Below are 18,761 nucleotides of genomic sequence, written 5' to 3' on the forward strand. Positions count from 1 at the left end.
CCAATCGGATCCCGACATGATGCTGGCCAATAGCCGCGGTCAAAGTATCAAGAGTGGTTGAGCCTATCAAAGTTCAGCCTTAAGTTTCTCCCGCCCCCCCCAGAAAAGTCGGAGGGCGGGTTGTTCTTATATGTTGGCCAATCAAATGGCCAATAAACAAGAAGCTTCCAAGATCAAAGGGGAAGGGGTGGGATTTAAGGGGTAGCAACGCCGCTGGGTGGAGGAATGACAGGCAACTTCACTAATACCACAGACATATTTTTCCTACGTAAGCAAAGGGGCGGGGCTATCTTGGCGGCTGCACCAATGGCTGACTGAGAGGCGTGTCCTCGGGGCCAAGCGGGAGCCCGAGGCCCCGGGCTCTCTGGGCCGCGCCTGAGGCAGACGCGACGGGGCTGGGGGGCGGCGGCGGTGGCGGCGGCGGCGGCGGCGGGGGTGGGCACCGCAGCTGGCCCGGGTGGATGGAGTTGGAGGGGCGGGGTGCTGGCGGTGTGGCGGGGGGGCCGGCGGCTGGGCCGGGGCGGAGCCCCGGGGAGTCTGCGCTGCTGGACGGGTGGCTGCAGCGGGGCGTGGGCCGGGGGGCCAGCGGCGGGGAGGCCGGGGCCTGCAGGCCCCCGGTACGGCAGGATCCGGACTCCGGCCCGGACTACGAAGCGCTGCCGGCTGGAGCCACTGTCACCACGCACATGGTGGCGGGCGCCGTGGCAGGGATCCTGGAGCACTGCGTGATGTACCCCATCGATTGCGTCAAGGTGAGACCTGGACCAGCTCCGAACCCGACCTGGGGCTGACCTGACCCCTGGGTCATGCCCGGAGCCAGGGTGCCCGGAGCCAGGATCCCAGCCGAGAGCCGGAGCTGACATAGGTTCTTTTCTGGCTCCTGCCACCACCACACGGTTCGAACCACACACCTAAGCAAGCAAGGAATTGATCCCAGTCAGGAACCAGGACCCATTTCTAAGCGTCAGTGAGATCTGAATCGGCACTCTGGAAAGAAAATCTGTCAGACAAAACCCTGGATCCCAGCTGGGACTAAACAGGAATAGGGTGGGATGGGATGGGAGCAGGTAAGTGCTACTAACTTGATTAAGATAGAGCTTACTCAAGACCCTAAATAGGATCTTAATGGCTGGAGATGTTCTCTGGCCAGTGCATTTACAAGTTCCTTGCTGTGTTTTCCCTTAAAAGTGACAGGGCAGGAACCAGAATCTGGGATCTCTCAGCTAGATGAAGGATTTACTTATTAAATCTTAGCCCATGAATGGTTGGAAATCATTGTGCAGTCAGAATTCAGAGTTCCTGACTGGAAATAATATGCGAAAGCCCTTGTTCAGGGAAAAGTTTCGGTTTCTGTGCAGCAAGCATGATACCCCACCTATTTCCTGAACGTGAAAATTGAGCTGGGGTTGGGATTGTGTATGTACAGGCAGCACATCAGCCCTCCAATGAGAGATGGACCTCATAGTGTATTTCTTTAGCCACTTGAAGTTGACAAAAAGGGAAAAGTTGCCTAGAAGGGAAGCCTGACAATATTGGAAAGTAGATGTTAGTGTGAAGAAAATGAAATGGGATCAACAAGAGGGCATGATTTGTGTGAAAGTAAAACTAATTTCATCCACACCAAGCAGGCTGATGAGTGGGTACAAGAAGTCAGATGCATCTGAAGAAAGCTGGGTGACACATTGTTCTCTACAGTTCTTATTCTTATGCATTAGCAAAGGAACCACCAGTAAATAAATAAAACCACACTCAGGGGGACAGTTGAAATAAATATAATGACAGAGACTGGTTCCTCCTTTACATGTTAAGGATAATAGTTGATTTTCTCACAGCTCTTGGATGTATGTTTTCTTCCCAAATTAGGAAGAAGTTACATATTCAGGAGGAGAGTATCAATTTGGGAGAGGCAAAGTCTCTCTCTTCTGCTTCTCCCTAGTTCCAGTACCGTTTCATGTTTTTATTAGTAAGGGGGATGAGGAAATGGAGAAAGTGCTTGTTAAGCTTTGTGAGTGACACTGAGTTGATAGGAGTATTGTAGCACATTGCAAGGTAACTCCTACCAAGGGCCATACCCATTGAAACTGTGGTAAATGCACTTGGCTAAAATGGATATTAGAATTTTAAATACCCATGTCACTTGTGAGGAATAGAAATAAATAGTAAAATCCAGGACAGAGAAGTAAGAGGATGGCTAATGCTCTAACAATATTGAAATGTGAAACGGAGAAGTACAAATAAAAAAATCATTATGTAATAGAGTCTAGGTTGAATGACTGTTGAGTTGTTAATGCTATATATCCAAAAGTTAACATGATCTAACTGCAAAATAACCTCACTATACTTGGACTGTGAGTAGAGTCCAAGATAGTCTAGGGTGCTGTCTTTCAGGATGGGTATCAGCTGAAAACTAGATCAAGGAGAGTAATGAAAATTATTGAATGGCTTGAAAAATACAGTGTAATAATGTGATTGACTTAGAAATATCACCGCAGCTTTATCAATTTTAAGTGTTGTCTCACTACCCTGGGTGGCTATCTCCTTACTGCATATATTTATATAATGTTATTGTTGTTGTAAACATTTTATAACTTCCTTTGTTAAAAATGCCTCCAGAATATTTGGCTGCATATCCTTAAATGGGGCAAGTCTTTTTCCTGTGACAAGATGGAGTTGATATTTTAGTAATTGAGACCATTCAGAATCAAATATGGCAGTTCAGATGGGAGATCAAAATGGGTACTGCTGATTGGGGTCAAAGATAAAGTAGGACTGGAAAGCAAGGAGACTGATTTATTCCTGAGGCTGATAAACCCACTGAGGGAACACTTTGGAAAGAGGAGTTCCAGAAATGTTTTGCATAACCACAGCAGCATTGCTAGAATAAGTCACTTCCAAGGTAACTATTTTGAAGAACAGTTCTTATTCATTTACATAAGCTTTGGAATTTTTGTATTTTAAAAGTTAGTAATACAACATTACAGTCATGCCTCAAAGCACTACATTAAAGAAATAATTAAAAAAAAAAAAAAGAATTATTTCACCTGGAAGAAAAAAATGCTCAGGAGTCTTCAAAAATGCAAAAGTGTATTTTGGAATAATTGTTTTCATTTGCCATTAATGGCAGGGATTTAAATGGCTAAAGGGAAAAACTAGATGAGACCATCAGGATTTAGTGTCAGTAAACAGTGTTTACAGTAGACATTATTGTGCATACATTAAAGTAAAATTCAAATCTCTTCCTTCAGAAAGGGCTTCCCAGTTCACTTGTCCCCAGGCACTATTCTTCCTCTTTTACCATAAATAGGTGGTAGAGAGGAAGAGCAACCCAACATACCCTAAGACCATGGGCAGGTATCTGTGTTGGAGCCTAGAGGGCAACCATAGTGTTTGCAAACGAAAGCTGACAGTGCCTCTTGGCATGCAAGCTGTGCACCCCCAAGCCACTTATCAGGGTCAAGTTGACTTAAAATATCCTTGGGAGGGACCATGGGAAGTCAGCATAGCCTTGCTAGGCTATAGTTATTCAACCAGCTATTTCCATGGTCATAATAGGGAGGTTTGGGAGCCCACGTGAATCCCAGTTTTCCTTTTCTGGGCTTCAGAGGCAAGCACCAGACTTTATCTAAAGGGATTGGTTCTGCAGCCTAAAGCAGTTGAAACTCTTCTCAAAATCATCTGACTAAGCATCTGTCACTGAGGTGCTGCTTTTTGGCTTTGTAGAGGTGAAGCAAATAATCTACTTATATAGTAAGTTAAGGAGGGAAAGAACAAAGGGAAATCTTTTCCAAACTCCGGAGGTAAATGGTTATCTATACACATTCACCAATGGAAGGCTAGGAAATGAAAACATTGGCTTATTTGATTTTCTTGTATCCAATAATAAGTATTCAGTAGATGGCATTTGCTCAAGTTTGTCAAGCACTATCTGATTTGCCTTACCTTTATTGATTTAATCCTTGGAACAACTTTATGAAGTAGACACCATTTTCACTATTTTATAGGTGAAGAAAAGAAGGCAAGTTAGGTAACTTGCCCAGGGTCACACAGTTAGTAGCAGAGTCATGATTTAAACTCAGTCTGACTCCCAAGCCTTCCATACAGCCTCCCAAAAGCAGATTTCCAGAACCAAGCAAGACACAGAATTTCACCAATGTGCTCCTTCCTAAACATGACCTTTAGATGAATAGCGGGACATATAAATCATTGTCGCGACAGGGGAACTTTAAAATGAAAACAAAAAATACAAAATCAAGCCTGGTTTATTAGTGGTTAAAGACCAGTTAGTGGCCCATGCTTATTTGCAAAGTGACTTATACATAAGACAATGCTGCCATGATCTGTAAATTCTAAGGTATGAACTAATATTTCTGAGAATCATTTGAATACAATAAAAAGCCTTATATTTCTAGCATCTCATAAATTAGCAATGGCTTTTACATGCCTTAACTCTGAGTCCCCACAACAGCCCTATGAGCCAGCCATTCTTAGTCTCGTTATAGATGCCAACGCTGAAGCTCAGAGGTTAAGTGACATACCTAACACCACACAGCTAGCAAAGCTGGGGCTCCCACTCAGCCTTTCTGACTCAGATGTGGCTTGTCTTACCAAACTACTTACCTTCCAATTAGTCTGTCTGGCTTTTCTTCAAAGCCAGGCAATGGCTTTTTTATATTGAAGACTATTCATTAATTCTTACTTAGAGATTTCATCTTTCTCTGAAAGATTGATTTATTGGTCCACAAATTTGGGGAGCCATATTTGTTTTAATATTTGGTGTGGCTTATGCCTGGGTCCTCTCCATGAGGGTGTATTTTCATTGAGTTAGAATTGTGAGTTAGATTTAGATGTGTGTGTAAAATGTTCAGTGTAACTTAACCCACAGTCCAGGTTTTTCTTGTGGGTAAAGGGTTCCAGGCCTCTGAGGCCAGACCTTCAAGACTGGTAACCCAAATATGCCATTGACTCCAGCAGAATAGTGCAATTTCTAAACATTACCCCAATGCAAGATTAGTTTTGAACAAACCTATGGAAACACACACTTGTTAAGTCAACGGGCCCAGTTTATCTGTATTAGTGGCCATACCCAGCAAAGACCTGTAGTCTCCTTGAATAACTGATGGATTTTATACTCCCAAGTGATGTGAAAGATCAGTAAACATTCTTTATTAGAAATTTATGGTTTGGGTTGTCTTATTTATTAACTGAGAAGTAGAAAAGAATGTGTCACATTGTGATTAAGTGATACTGTGTATTTCTGATTGAACTTCCAGTAATTAACCTTTTAGGCTACCAGTTCTTTGTTGGTAGCAGGAAGAAAATAACTCTAGAGGAATGAGGATTGCTTGCAGCTAACAAGGACTTGTTAATCTGGTTAGTTTTCTCCCATGCTTTTGAGAAGGGGCATTACTCTTGGATTCCAGATGGCCAACAGGAAGGTTCAAGCTTTTAAATCCAGATTGAATCAGTGACAGGAATGAAGTAGGATTTAAACTGTACTTGGGTGTTAGTTGCCCCTATTGGCTCACTAATGGCCTTTATGAACTGGTGCAGAAAAAGCTAAGATTCATTCATTCTTTCATTCAGTCACTCAACAAATCTTGCATGCCTGCTGTGTTCCAGGCACTGAACATTGATTTTATACTATCTAGTAGCCACCTTAACCTTGAAATGGATCAATAGACAAAAGATCTGCATTGGAGACTCATCCTTCAGAGATTGTCTGTGATTTGGGAAGCATTTCAAATAAGATTAATTTCCTGAATAAAACTTTGTCCAAGAACATCATACAGAATGTCTACCATATACATTTATTCTAGTCATTGATCCTCTAGAGATTCCAAGGGTTATGTTTCAGTGAGACTAAATTTATTCATTGATGCCAGTTTTGGGATTCAGTCAGTTTAGATTAGAAATCTGGACTCTCCTTCAGTTTAGAGATTAGATTGGTTTCCACCTTCATAGTTTGAGGGTAAACTTTCTTTCCCAGGAAATTGGAGCAGCATCTATTAGGAATGCTACTTCTGCCAAAATTTTAATTTACAGGTCCAGCTGCCAATGCCAAGTAGTCTGAAGAAGTCAGATTATCATCAAGGTTATATCAAAGGATGAGCCCTCATCTCATTAGTCAGTGTAGTATGTGGTCAGGAAGCAGGCCCAGGATCAGTCTTCAGAAATAATAAAGTATGTTGTACACAGTAAATAGTTGACTTTGGAATCCACTTGTAAAGAACTTTTAGCCTGAATTTATTAAGATACAAAAGCAACTTCTCCTGAAACACAAGCTTAATATTTGTTGCTGGTGCTCTGAATTATTTTGGAGTTCAAGGATGCTTACCAAGGGGTGATTTCTTCTGAGGGAAAATAATGGTGTTCCACTCATAGGGTCATAGATGACCAGAAAAAAGAAAGGTCCAATCAAGGCTTGGAAAGATTGGATATATATTTGGAAGGCAGTAAAACAGATGACAGGTATCACTTCTACATATTGGCACGATTTCACTTGGAAGGTCTGCCCAGTGCCCAAGCCTGAGTGTCCAGATTGGGTGAGCCGTCAGCTCACTGACATTGCACTTCTCTTTTCTGTACTTTCAGACCCGGATGCAGAGCCTACAGCCTGATCCAGCTGCCCGCTATCGCAATGTGTTGGAGGCCCTCTGGAGGATTATAAGAACGGAGGGTCTGTGGAGGCCCATGCGAGGCCTGAACGTCACAGCAACAGGCGCAGGGCCTGCCCACGCCCTCTATTTTGCCTGCTATGAAAAGTTAAAAAAGACATTGAGTGATGTAATCCACCCTGGGGGCAATAGCCATATTGCCAATGGTATTGAGCCTTCCTGTGCTGGTTCCCCCACTTTCCCAACTCTGGGCTTTGCTGCTGTCAGTGCTTTCCAGTCTCAGCATGGTTTGAAGTTGAAGCTTTGAGCTGGGGTAGGCCAGATTATAGGGGAGAGACTTCCAATCCTGATGTTCTCAGACAGCAGGCTGTTTCAACCCCACCACTTCTTTGGGGCATCTCAACAGAGGGTTACCATATCCTCCTTTACATACCAGCTTGACTCTTTACTCTCATCTTCTCCCTGGCATCAGCTTCTCATGCCCTGGTGATGTGGAGACACACACTGAACTGCCCCCGTTGTGTATTTCCTGACAGTCGGGTAGCATTCTGCTCCTCGGGGTAGGACTGGCCGTGACCCAGCTGCCCAAGGGAGACATTAATGAAGCCTCAGCTCTTCGCCTCACCTTTTCAGAATCCCAGCTGCCCAAGTGCAGTTTGTGTCATGGAGGACATGACAGGGCCTCACCAAGTGAATGGGGTCAGGCTAGGGGCCTCCTGTACAAAGAAACCAGGGGGTTGGAGGTTGTGTGGAAGTAAGGGAAGGGACAGCAGCCTAGAGAAAACCAGAGTGAAAGTGGAGGGGAGAGGGTGACAGAGAGGGTAGTTCAGGACCTGAGGGGAAGGTCTAGATGGACAGATGTTAGCATTTGGAGACTGGGGTTGGGCAGCAGGATAGAAGGTGAGATTCTGTGGTGGAAATCTGACTACCTGTCCTTGTGCTCTCCCTCCATTGGAGGCAGTTGATGGCACTGGCCTCCCTTGGCCACAGTGTATCTGCTTCCTGTCTGGAACATGAACTGCATTTATTCTCAGAGCCATCTTTGTGGGTAAAATCTGGGCTGTTGGGCTGTTTGCTCCGACTCTTCCTGGCCTTCCTATAGTAGCTGTGGAAGGTAGATTGATGGCTTTACTAAGTTAGAGGGAACAAATATCTTCATTTCTCTGAACAGGCATTTAGAAGCAATGGGTTCCCATCTTTTAAACTTGCTCTTAACATTCCCTCTCCCTGCTGTGGTTTATCACAGCCACTCCCCTTCACTCTGGGGCCTCCATGAGTCAGTCACCTTCTCCTGGCCTTACATGTGGCAGTTGTTTTTTCCTTTGCAGGTGCAGCCGGGTGTGTGGCAACATTACTTCATGATGCAGCCATGAATCCAGTAGAAGGTAATGATTCCTCACCCTTTCCCTCTCTGGGCAGCTGCATCTACATCTCTGGGCTTTTACTTTATTTTTGGTCTGCAGATGAAAGCCAGGGAGCACCCCATCAGTTTTGGTGGGAAATCCTGGTGTGTTACATTGTCTTACCACTAGAGGGCACTCCCTCCACGTTGTCGGTGCTTAGGAGGATTCCCTTAGACAGGAAGCATATTCATTGAGATTTAATTCATCTGTGGCTTCCCTGGTAAAAAGGTCCTGTGTGGCCTGTTCCTGCGCCTTCCTGGAAGTCCCCTTTGTAGTGGATTTGATCTAAAAAAATTAGATTATTTTACTTTTCTTCAAAGAGGTAAAGATGGATTTTGACATTTGAAAATACTGCCTTTCTTGTTGGAATGAAGAATGGTTGAGATAGGAATGAAAGGGTACACTGGTAGAGCTTAGTCCCCGCACTGCTGCCTGGATCTTGGCTTTTCAGTTGGAGAGTGGAGTACCCAAACAGATGTGAAAGGAGAGCACAGTTGCCATGTTCCTTAAATTTCCAGTTCTTTAACCTGGGCAAGGCCAAGACAAGGAAAGGGCCAAAGCTAAGCTGAAGATCCTGAGCTCATACCATGTATCTACTTGAGGGGGCAGGAGATGTTTGGGAACGAGCGCCATGCTCTCCTTGGCTAAGAATTCTGGTTTCGGTAGCCCTTCCCCTGTGGAAGGACGACACCCTCATGCTATAAGAGTTCAGTGTTCTGTGTACCTGAGGACTGGGATTGTTAGGGCTATGGGTTCATTGTGTTCACTGCCACTGAGTCATTTCTTGTCCTAAGAGTTATGAAAGCGTACGATGGTGATAGTAATAGGTAGGTACTTATTTCAAGGAAACCCTCCGGAGTCTCTAGACTGTAGGTATATCCTGTATTTTTCTTTAATATTTATTTATTTGGTTGCACCAGGTCTTAGTTGCAGCAGGTAGGCTCCTTAGTTGAAGCGGGTGGGCTCCTTAGTTGTGGCACATGGGCTTCTTAGTTGTGGCATGCGAACTCTCAGTTGTGGCATGCATGTAGGCTCTTGTTCCCTGAACAGGGAACGAACCTGGGCCCCCTGCATTGGGAGCTTGGAGTCTTATCCACTGTGCCACCAGGGAAGTCCCTATCCTGTATATTAATTGGCTGGTTTTAAAGAAATCCTACTGGAATTGGGTCCATTATTTTTTAGCCTTTTATCACCCTCTCCTCTCCTCTCCTCTCTTCTCCTCTCCTTTCCTTTCTCCTCTCATCTCAAAAAGGGGAAACCTTTACTAATCAGGCTGACAAGTCACTCATACCTTTTTCTCTCTCCAATCCATTGGCCGATCTGCTGACTTGGGACTCTGAATCTGGACACTCCTGTTCACCGGTTGATTGCTGTGGCTGTTTCCTTCTTCTCGTTGATGGCACCACCAGTGGTCAAGCAGAGGATGCAGATGTACAACTCACCATACCACCGGGTGACAGACTGTGTACGGGCAGTGTGGCAAAACGAAGGGGCCGGAGCCTTTTACCGCAGCTATACCACCCAGCTAACCATGAACGTTCCGTTCCAAGCCATTCACTTCATGACCTATGAATTCCTGCAGGAGCACTTTAACCCCCAGAGACGGTACAACCCCAGCTCCCACGTCCTCTCCGGAGCCTGTGCAGGAGCTGTAGCTGCCGCTGCCACAACCCCACTGGACGTTTGCAAAACACTGCTCAACACCCAGGAATCCCTGGCTTTGAACTCAAACATTACAGGACATATCACAGGCATGGCTAGTGCCTTCAGGACGGTGTATCAAGTAGGCGGGGTGACCGCCTACTTCCGAGGGGTGCAGGCTAGAGTCATTTACCAGATCCCCTCCACAGCCATCGCATGGTCTGTGTATGAGTTCTTCAAATACCTAATCACTAAACGGCAAGAAGAGTGGAGGGCAGGCAAGTGAAGCAGCACCGAGCGGAGCCAGGGTTCCGCCAACACTGCTGCCCTGCCCACTCCAGCCACCTTCTCTGTCTCCTGGCGCGCTCCAGCCTGAGTGCAGTGGGAGGGAAGGCAGAGGGCTCGCTCCCCCCAGGCTCTTGGTGTTTTGGCTGACACCAGTTCCTGCCGCCCTCCGTCGCCGCCGCCTTTCCTTCCGGCCCTAAGCAAGTGCAGCGAGTCACACCACAGCATCTTTGACACTCTCTCCTTCCTGGGCCTGGTGACCTGCTCTAGACTGTTATAGAGGGATAAGCAGCTCATTCCCCTGGTTCCTAATAAAAAGCCTTTAAACTAAATGGTTTCATTGGGTTTGTCTTGCCAAAGGGGAAGTGAAATGCTGTCAACCGTTATTGACTTTAAGCATAAATCAAGGGGCCCACGGGGAAGGTTTACTGCGTATGTCTGTAGTTTTTGTTTCTGCTGTTTTTGTGGTGATCTAAGACTTTGGGGCCCAACTCCCCCTGTTTTAGTAACAGGCTCCAAGGAATCTCTCTGATGGCAGGAACAGTGGGCTTTGACAGATCCTAGCTAAACAGGTGCTCTTGATCCCCACTGTTGCCTTTTCCCGAGGGCAGTGGTGTGGTGCAGAAGGTGTGGATCTCTCTGCTCTAATTCTCAGCTCTGCCTGCAGCAGTAAAACTTTCCTATGGCACTTGGTTTTCTAATGTAGTTGCAAAGCTAAAATTAGTCCGTGAAGATGCAAGTCCTGAAGATTATGTGGTAAATAATAATACCTTTCATTTGATTTTAAGGCTTTTACAAAGTACTTTAATGTACGTGATCTCATTTGGTTATCGCAAAATCTGAAGCAGGCAGTGCAGAGATCACCTCTATTTTCCAGGTAAGGAAAGCTGAGGGAGGCTGTGACTTGTTCAAGGTCACAGAGTAAGTGCAGAACTGGAACCTCAATGCAGATCTTTTGTCCCCAGAAGTGAATCTAATCGTGCCCTGCTGCAGATAGGAAGTGAGCAGAGGGCTTGTACTCCACCTGCCTTCTGAAGGAGCTCCCTGCTGACGGCCACTTGGGTTCAGAGAGGAGAGGAAACTTACAGGGAGACTTACAGGGATAGGGCTTTCACTGTGCTCTGTGGGTCAGTCTGTTCCTTTTTGTGCAACTGAACCAGTTATTAGCAAGTTTTTCAGTACATACAGTGGAAATTACCCCCCTGAAACTTCTATCTATCACCTTTGCTATGTCCATCCATCAGGCACTGGTGTTGGGGACACAATGATAAATAAAACTACCCCCCCCCCCCAAAAAAAAGATTTTAAAAAATTAAATTACAAAAACAACAACATCCCAGCCCTCAAGGAGACTGTTGTCTGGAGAGGAAGATACATGTAAACAGGCAATTACAAGATAAAATGACAAGAAATGCGATAGGGTAAAACTAGATAGCCTTGGAGGACAGAAGAATACCCAGCCTGGCCTTGGGTGTTGGGGTAGGCTTTTGGAGGAAGTGACATCTGAGGTGACACCTGGAGGCAAATGAGCTAACTGGGGGTGGGGGTGGGGGGCGGGGATGTTCTAGGCGAAGGCCTGGAGATAAGAGAATAAGAAGTGCTTGGGGTTCAGTGTGCAAGGGGTTTGATGGGGCTGACAGCCTGGGCAGCGCACGCAGCTGGAGAGCCAAGCAGGGCCTGGGTCTTAAAAGCAATGCTAAGGAGTTTAGACTTTATCCTGAAGGCAGTGCAGAGACATTACCTGGTTTTAAGCAGAGGTGTGGTATGATGAGATTTACGACTGAAACAGATCACTTAGGCTCTCCAAGAAAGGTTTAGAGGAGCAAGACTGGACAGGCAGGCAGACCGGGGAGGAGGCTGCCACAGTCATCCAGGTAAGGCTGCATGGTGGTCTGTGCAGGGACTATGGTGAGGGAGACAAGAAAAGCACCAGACTGGAGCGAGGTTAGGGTTGCAGATCAGCAGGATTCGGTTACAGAATAAATCTTGTTCTCCTTCCACCTGACAGCCCTTCAAGTATCTATGGAGAATCTGAATGCACTTGAAACAAACTGTCAAGAAAACAGCAGGATCTCCTGTTCTAAACCTTAAGTAAGCTCTGCTGCCCCTCTGATTTAACGATGGAAGAGAGATGTTAGCAGTGCCAAACGGTGATCTCCGGAGTCTGAATCGCCTGGGGAGTAGAAAGAGCATGATGAAGGCATGGCAGAGGTCATTTTAGAGGAAGTAAAAGTGCTTGTAAAAGTGTAAGAGAATAGCTGCCTCCCAGCATGGATTAAGCACGAGAACAAAGGGATGCCTCCCCAAACCCTGGCCCTGTAGACACCTTTCCAGGGCTACTGCCTGGAGTGGTACCAGGACCACAGCAGACATTGTGGCAATAAGGCCCACTTTTCAAGAAAAGGACATGGGGTAATTTCAGAAAGAATGAAAGTCACTAAAGACACCCTCAGCTCTAATGCCACTCACAAATAATGGGAAAAGAATGCAAAGTGACCTCCCGGTCTCTAATTGTGTTCTAGCTAGGGGGGACAGTTGGCTTGGAATTTGGACAGGGCATTAGATTCTGCAGGTCTCTGGGCCCAATCACTAGAGAAAACAGAGGTAGAACAGTGTGATGGGGTCGAGAGTCTGGATGCCAGTGACTGGGTACCTGGGTCAGAACCAAGCCTCACTTTCGTGGGCTCATCACATCCATGGGAACTGTGGGCTTTGGGAGTATCCCCAAGCCCGGAGTCTTCCTGGAAAGCCAGGTAGGTTATGTAGCACCGTGAGGACCCAGCACCAAGCCACCATCAAGGGGTCAATTCCTGCACAGTGCTATCCAATGAGGAAAGTGAGAAAATAAGTCATAATTTGGCCAGAGAAAACTTTTCTTAATCTGACATACAAGACCACTGTGAATGAAACAACCTGTATTAACACAAAACAGTATATAGTCATGTACATGGTTGGTTCCACATGGAACCAACGAGACTGAGAGACAGAAGATGAGATTAGTGTAGGTCAGAGTTAATGAGGAAGAGGTGGCTTTGATGAATAGTAAAATGAAAAAAAACCTTTTGTAAAAACCAATAAAAGTCAGGCCACGCTAATCTTATAAAATTTAGAAAACATAGATAAAAAGAAAATACCTCCAATCTGATTACCCAGAGAATATGACAACATTTTGAGGTAAACATCATCTAGTATTTTTTCGATGCGTTATTTTTTGTTAATTTTCAAAAATCAGACCACAGGGTAAACAGCTTCTTTCACGTCACAGTATATGGTGTCCATTTTTCCACATTATTAAATTTTCTTCCATCACCTCAATGTAAATGGCCACACAGCATTCCATTGTACAAACGTATAACAGGTTATTCAGTCAGTCCCTTGGTGCACCTTTATAATAATTTATTCTCCAGAGCATTGGAAGGTAGAATGTGAATGACAAAAAGGACAGCAGGGTAGCTGTAGAGAGAAGGTTCAGCGTGGGGAGACAGTTTGGTACCACCTCCCAGCAGAAGCTGAAGAGATCCTGACTGCAGGTGAGGGGATGGAAGGGGTGAGGTTGGCCAGTGAGAATTCAGAGGTAAGAGGGTTCTTAGAAGTCATCCCTCCTTGAGCCCCACTTCACTCTACAGCATCCCTGACAGACACCCTCCTGGGTCTGGGAGGTCACTGCGGCCTGAGACCATCCATGTCATCACTGCAAAGTTCACTGGTTAGAAAGTTCATTCCTTAAGTCTTCTGCTTCCATTCTAGAATCATCTCACTCCTCTGCTTCTAAATTCCTCACCATGGCCAACAGGGCTTTACATAATTTGGCCCCTGCCTATCTTTCCAACCTGAACCTACAACATGAAAAATGAAGCATTAAAAAAAAACACATATTTTCTTGAAAATCTAAAATATTCCTTCTGTTGTCTTCGGTCACTGATATAGGAGGCTTGATAAACAATATTCTGTCTAAACTATCAGAAACCTCACACGATCGCTGTTCAGGCTGGATGAGCAGTGCTTGTTACCTCCTGCTACCTTAGATTGATGAGCAGAGGACAAACAATTCTATGAGCGCCGCACACAGCGCTCCCTGCATCGTCAGGGCTCTGTAAACGCAAACTTTTTCCACCAACACCACCCCAGCCGCCCACACTCACACACCAAAAAGAAAGGAGAAAAATTCTTTCTATTGAGGCACTTAAGTCTCCCTGTAATTTCCACCTGTGATCTCCTTCTGCCTGCTGGAGCAGCACAGAATCACACTAATCCTTATTCTCTCTGACAGCCCTTCAAAAATATTAAGACAGCTGTCAAGTCACCCAGGGAGGGTCATATTCTGGAGAGCCTGAAAGCAGGCAGAGGAGTTTAGACTTGACTTGGCAGCTGCTGAGGAGCTCTCCTGGTTCTTAAGCAGGGAGGGACAGGACTAAAGCAATGTCTGAGGATGATTCTAGCAACAGCCCAGATATAGGATGACACTGGAGACAGGGACTCTAGCTGAGGGGCTCTTGACACCATTTAGAAAAAGAGGACCCTCGGGACTTCCCTGGTGGTCCAATGGTTAAGACTCTGTGCTTCCACTACAGGGGGCATGGGTTCAGTCCCTGGTCAGGGACCTAAGATCCTGCATGCTGCGTGGTGGGGCCAAAAAACAATAGTAGTAGTAATAATAATAATTTCAAAAAAAGAAAAAGAGGACCCTGTGAAATATCATTACCGGAAGATGAAAGGGACTTGATGATGGTTTAGACATTCATGTGGGAACTTACCTACAGGTTGTTTGCACTCATCTGGCTGTGTTTCATCTCCTTCGTTAACTGGGGCCCAGAATCGTGCCTTTTTGGTGTCGCCCCCTGCACCCCGGTACTCATAACAGGTGCTTGCTAACTACCTGCTGACAATGCAATGGTTGTGGTCACACACTGAGGTCTGTCTGGGAAAATGATGGTATCGGGGTTAGGAATGAGCCACTTCACTTCACAAACATGTACTGAGCAGGTGGGGGCACTGGGACAGATGTTGGGCCAATGTGATGGTCAGCTTTTGGTGTCAATGTGGTAAAGCTACAGTTTCCCCAGTTTTTCAATCAAACTCTAATCTAGACATTGCTGTGAAGGTATTTTGTGGATATAAGGATATGATTAAAGTTTATAATCAGTTTACTTGAAGTAAGAAAGATTATCATAGAAAGATAATCTGGGAGAGGGGGCTGCTTTAATTAGTTGAAAGGCCTTAGAGCAGAACTGAAGTTTTCCTGAAGAAGGTATTCTACCTGTGGACTGTAGCTTCAGCTTGTGCTCAAGAGTACACACACACACACACACACACACACACACACACACACACACACACACACACATTTCCTACTGGTTCTGTTTCTCTGGGAGAGCCCTGACTGGTGCACACACACAAGAAGAAACCATCACTTACTGAATCATCACTTACTGCTGGCCAGACCCCTCACTTCCTCAGGCTCAGTCATCACACAATCCTCCTAACAATTCTGAGAGGCGAGCACTATTGTTCCCATTTTTCAGCTGAGAAAACTGAAACTTGGAGGAGTTTAGTAATTTGCCCATCCCGTGTTCTTCCCACACACAGTTTCCTCTATTTACAGCATTTTCGCAATGGACCTTTGGATGGTGGGGTGCTTCTGAGTGTTTGAGTCTGGGCTCAGATGTCACCTTCTCAGACAGTTTTCCCTCGCCACCCAATCTAGAGTAATGCCCTCAGTCACTCTCACTTCACCCTGCTTTATTTTCTTTTTCATACACGTTATTACTATTTGATAACATGCATGAAAAATAAAATAACAGGGTATTTGACTATATGATGGTCATTCTAACTGTTCCTTGTTTCAGCACCAATCTCCTTCACAACCAGGATGTCAATTTCACGAGCGCAGGTGCTTTCTTTACTGGTCTTATTCGTCATGACTTCAGTGGGGCCTGAAAGAGTGCTGCACACTTAGTAGGCTAGCACTGAAAAACTTTTAAATAAATGATTTAATTACTTAACTGGACCCAACTCCTGCTGCCAAAGAACTCAAAGTCCACTGGATAACAGAGATAAATAAAACAGCCAGCATGGAAATTGTGCAGTGGGAAATTGAGGCCTGATACAAGTCACAATGCTCACAGTGGTCAGAATGCTCACTTTGAACCAGGCATGATGCCCTTGGGGCCGTGTAGTATTGTGGTTAAGAGCACATTCTCTGGTGCTGGTCTTACTGGGTTCAAAGCCCAGCACTACCTTTTACTCATGAGTGTGTAACTTTGGACAAGTCTTGGCCCCTCTTGCCTCCATTTCCTCATCTGTGAACTGGAAATAACAACAGCAGCTATCTTATAAGGCTGTTTTTGAAGATTAACTGGGCTAAAATGTATGTAGTGAGTGTTCAAAACCAGGCCTGGCACATAGCAGGCACTGTGTAAGCATGTGCTATTATTACTAGTGTCCCGTATAACTAGATGTGAGGCTCACTATTCACTCCACATTATGTTAATGATTGTGTACCAATTAGGTTATAAACTCCTTGAGGACAGAAGCCAAAGTCTTTTTGAGCTCATTCCCTAATACTAAGGAATCTGGGTTTTATTTTGTCATCTGGCCTAATGGTAAGTCACCAAGAGATTAAATGCAGGAAGGGCCATGGTCAGATTTGGGTTTTTAAAAGGTTATTCTGGAAGCCAGAGGATAGTTTTGTGAAGGGGGAGTGTAGTGGGTTGAATGGTGTCCTCCCTAAAATTCATGTCTACCTAAAACCTCAGAAAGTGACCTTATTTGGAAATAGGGTCTTTGCAGATGTAATTAGTGAGGATAGAGATGAGATCCCACCGGATTAGGGAGGGCCCTAAACTCAATGGCTCGTGTCCTTATAAGAAGAGAAAAGGAAACAGAAACACGGAGAGAAGAAGGAGGCAGAGAGTGGAGCAGTGCAGCTACAAGCCAAGGAAGCCAAGGATTGCCATGAGCCAGCAGTGGCTGGAAGATCCTTCCCTAGAGCTTTCAGAGGGAGCATAGCCTTGCAGACACCTTGGTTTTCAGGCTTCTGTCTTCCAGAACTGTGAGAGAGAAAATTTCTGAAGCCACCCTATTTGTGGTACTTTGTGACAGCAGCCTTGGGAAATTAATACAGAGAGTGTAAGGAATGGAGGCAAGGAGACCAATGAGGAAGCTGATGAGGGGGCCCATGTGGAAATTATGGGCGCCTGAGCAAAGGCACTGATGGTGAGGAGAGGAAGAGGCAAACTGGAGGGACATATAGGAGGCTGAATCAACTGAACCTGGAGATCAGCAGTGCTCAGGGTCACAGACAGGAGTCGTCTTGAACAGCCTGCATATTTCTGGAAAGGAAAGCAGATTTTCTGGGGAGGAGTAATATAGTTATGAACGTATTTGAGGCTCTGCAGTATGGATTAATTAGTTAACTGCACAGAGGTTATAGCTAAAATCATAGAGTGGGTGGAGAAAGTGACAGTTAGAATAAGTACTCTTTTTTTTTTTTTTCTTTTCTAATCCTAAACTCTCAGTCCTTCCCTCCCACACTCCCTTCCCCCTTGGCAACCACAAGTCTGTTCTCTATGTCTGTAAGTCTGTTTTTGTTTCGTAGATATGTTCATGTGTGTCGTATTTTAGATTCCACATATAAGTGATGTCATATGGTATCTGTCTTTCTCTTTCTGACTTACTGAGCTTAGTTCTTTCTTTTTTTAAACCCTTTCAAAATAGCATATGCAAAATGCTTAAATAACACACATAAAGTGCATATCGATGAATTTTTACATATGTATGCACCTGTGTAACTACTACACAGAGAACGTTTCCAAAACTCCAGCAGGTTTCATCGTGTCCTCTTACAGCACCATCCCCCAAAGGTAACTACTATTCTTTTTTTTTAATTTTTTTTTATTTTTTGGGGGGTACACCAAGTTCAATCATCTGTTTTTATACACATATCCCCGTATTCCCTCCCTTCCTTGACTCCCCCCCGCTCGAGTCCCCCCCACCCTCCCCGCCCCAGTCCTCTAAGGCATCTTCCGGTAACTACTATTCTTACTTCTGTTACTTTAGATTAGTTTTGCCTGTGCCTGAACTTCATGAAAATAGACTCATATGGTATATACTCTCTTGGGTCTGGTTTCTTTGACTTAACATGATGTCTTTAAGACTCATCCATGTTGTTGCAGTCAGCTGTTTGTTCTTCCATCGCTGTGTAGTTTGAATACACCACAAGGCATTTATCCATTCTCTTGTTGACGAATGTTTAGGTTGCTACTAATTTTTTTTTAATTGCCAATTTTTACTACTATAAACATTCTGGTACCTGTCCTTTAGTGTACATAAGCACTCTTTTCTGTAGAACATAAAAGTGGACTTGCTGGGATTCTAGGAATATATATATTTAGTCTTAGTTCCAAAGTTGTATCAATTTATGCTCCCACCAGCAATGTATGAGAGTTCCAGTTTAGTGAAAATATTTTTCTACTTTTAATTTGTATATAATTTCACAATTTTATAAAAGTTGTCCAAAAAAGTATAAAGAACTCCCATATATTCTTTACCCAGATGCTCTAGCTACTAACGTTTTGTCCCATGGGGTTTATCATTTTATCTATTTATATATATATATATATATATATATATATATATGACCTATCTAGATGTATCTATTTAATCTATTCACACACATACATATTTTCTGAACTATTTATGCCCCCTTTATAAGTAAATACTTCAGTGTATATTTCATAAGAACAAGAAATTTCTCTTGTATAACCACAGCACATTTATCCAAATCAGGTAATGTAATGTAACATTGACACAAAATTAT

The 18,761-nt window shown here is 44.6% G+C and overlaps 1 protein-coding gene across 1 annotated transcript; it reads left to right on the forward strand.

Annotated features, from left to right (window-relative positions):
- The first annotated feature begins 367 nt into the window (after nucleotides 1-367).
- SLC25A28 (solute carrier family 25 member 28) lies at nucleotides 368-10,269 on the forward strand. The gene is made up of 4 exons (XM_057735124.1): nucleotides 368-752; nucleotides 6,592-6,820; nucleotides 7,943-7,999; nucleotides 9,427-10,269. Exons 1-4 carry the CDS (start codon nucleotides 462-464, stop codon nucleotides 9,942-9,944), a joined length of 1,095 nt encoding a protein of 364 aa, XP_057591107.1. The 5' UTR covers nucleotides 368-461; the 3' UTR covers nucleotides 9,945-10,269.
- The last annotated feature ends 8,492 nt before the right edge of the window (nucleotides 10,270-18,761 follow it).

This window comes from Hippopotamus amphibius, chromosome 5, assembly GCF_030028045.1.
Source record: "Hippopotamus amphibius kiboko isolate mHipAmp2 chromosome 5, mHipAmp2.hap2, whole genome shotgun sequence".
NCBI lineage: Eukaryota > Metazoa > Chordata > Mammalia > Artiodactyla > Hippopotamidae > Hippopotamus > Hippopotamus amphibius.

Excerpts from the sequence above, each read along its gene's own strand:
- SLC25A28 (XM_057735124.1), top strand. The coding sequence starts at position 462 with ATGGAGTTGGAGGGGCGGGGTGCTGGCGGTGTGGCGGGGGGGCCGGCG. Across the intron at positions 753-6,591 it reads ACCCCATCGATTGCGTCAAG|ACCCGGATGCAGAGCCTACA; the intron begins GTGAGACCTGGA and ends CTGTACTTTCAG. Across the intron at positions 8,000-9,426 it reads AGCCATGAATCCAGTAGAAG|TGGTCAAGCAGAGGATGCAG; the intron begins GTAATGATTCCT and ends TGGCACCACCAG.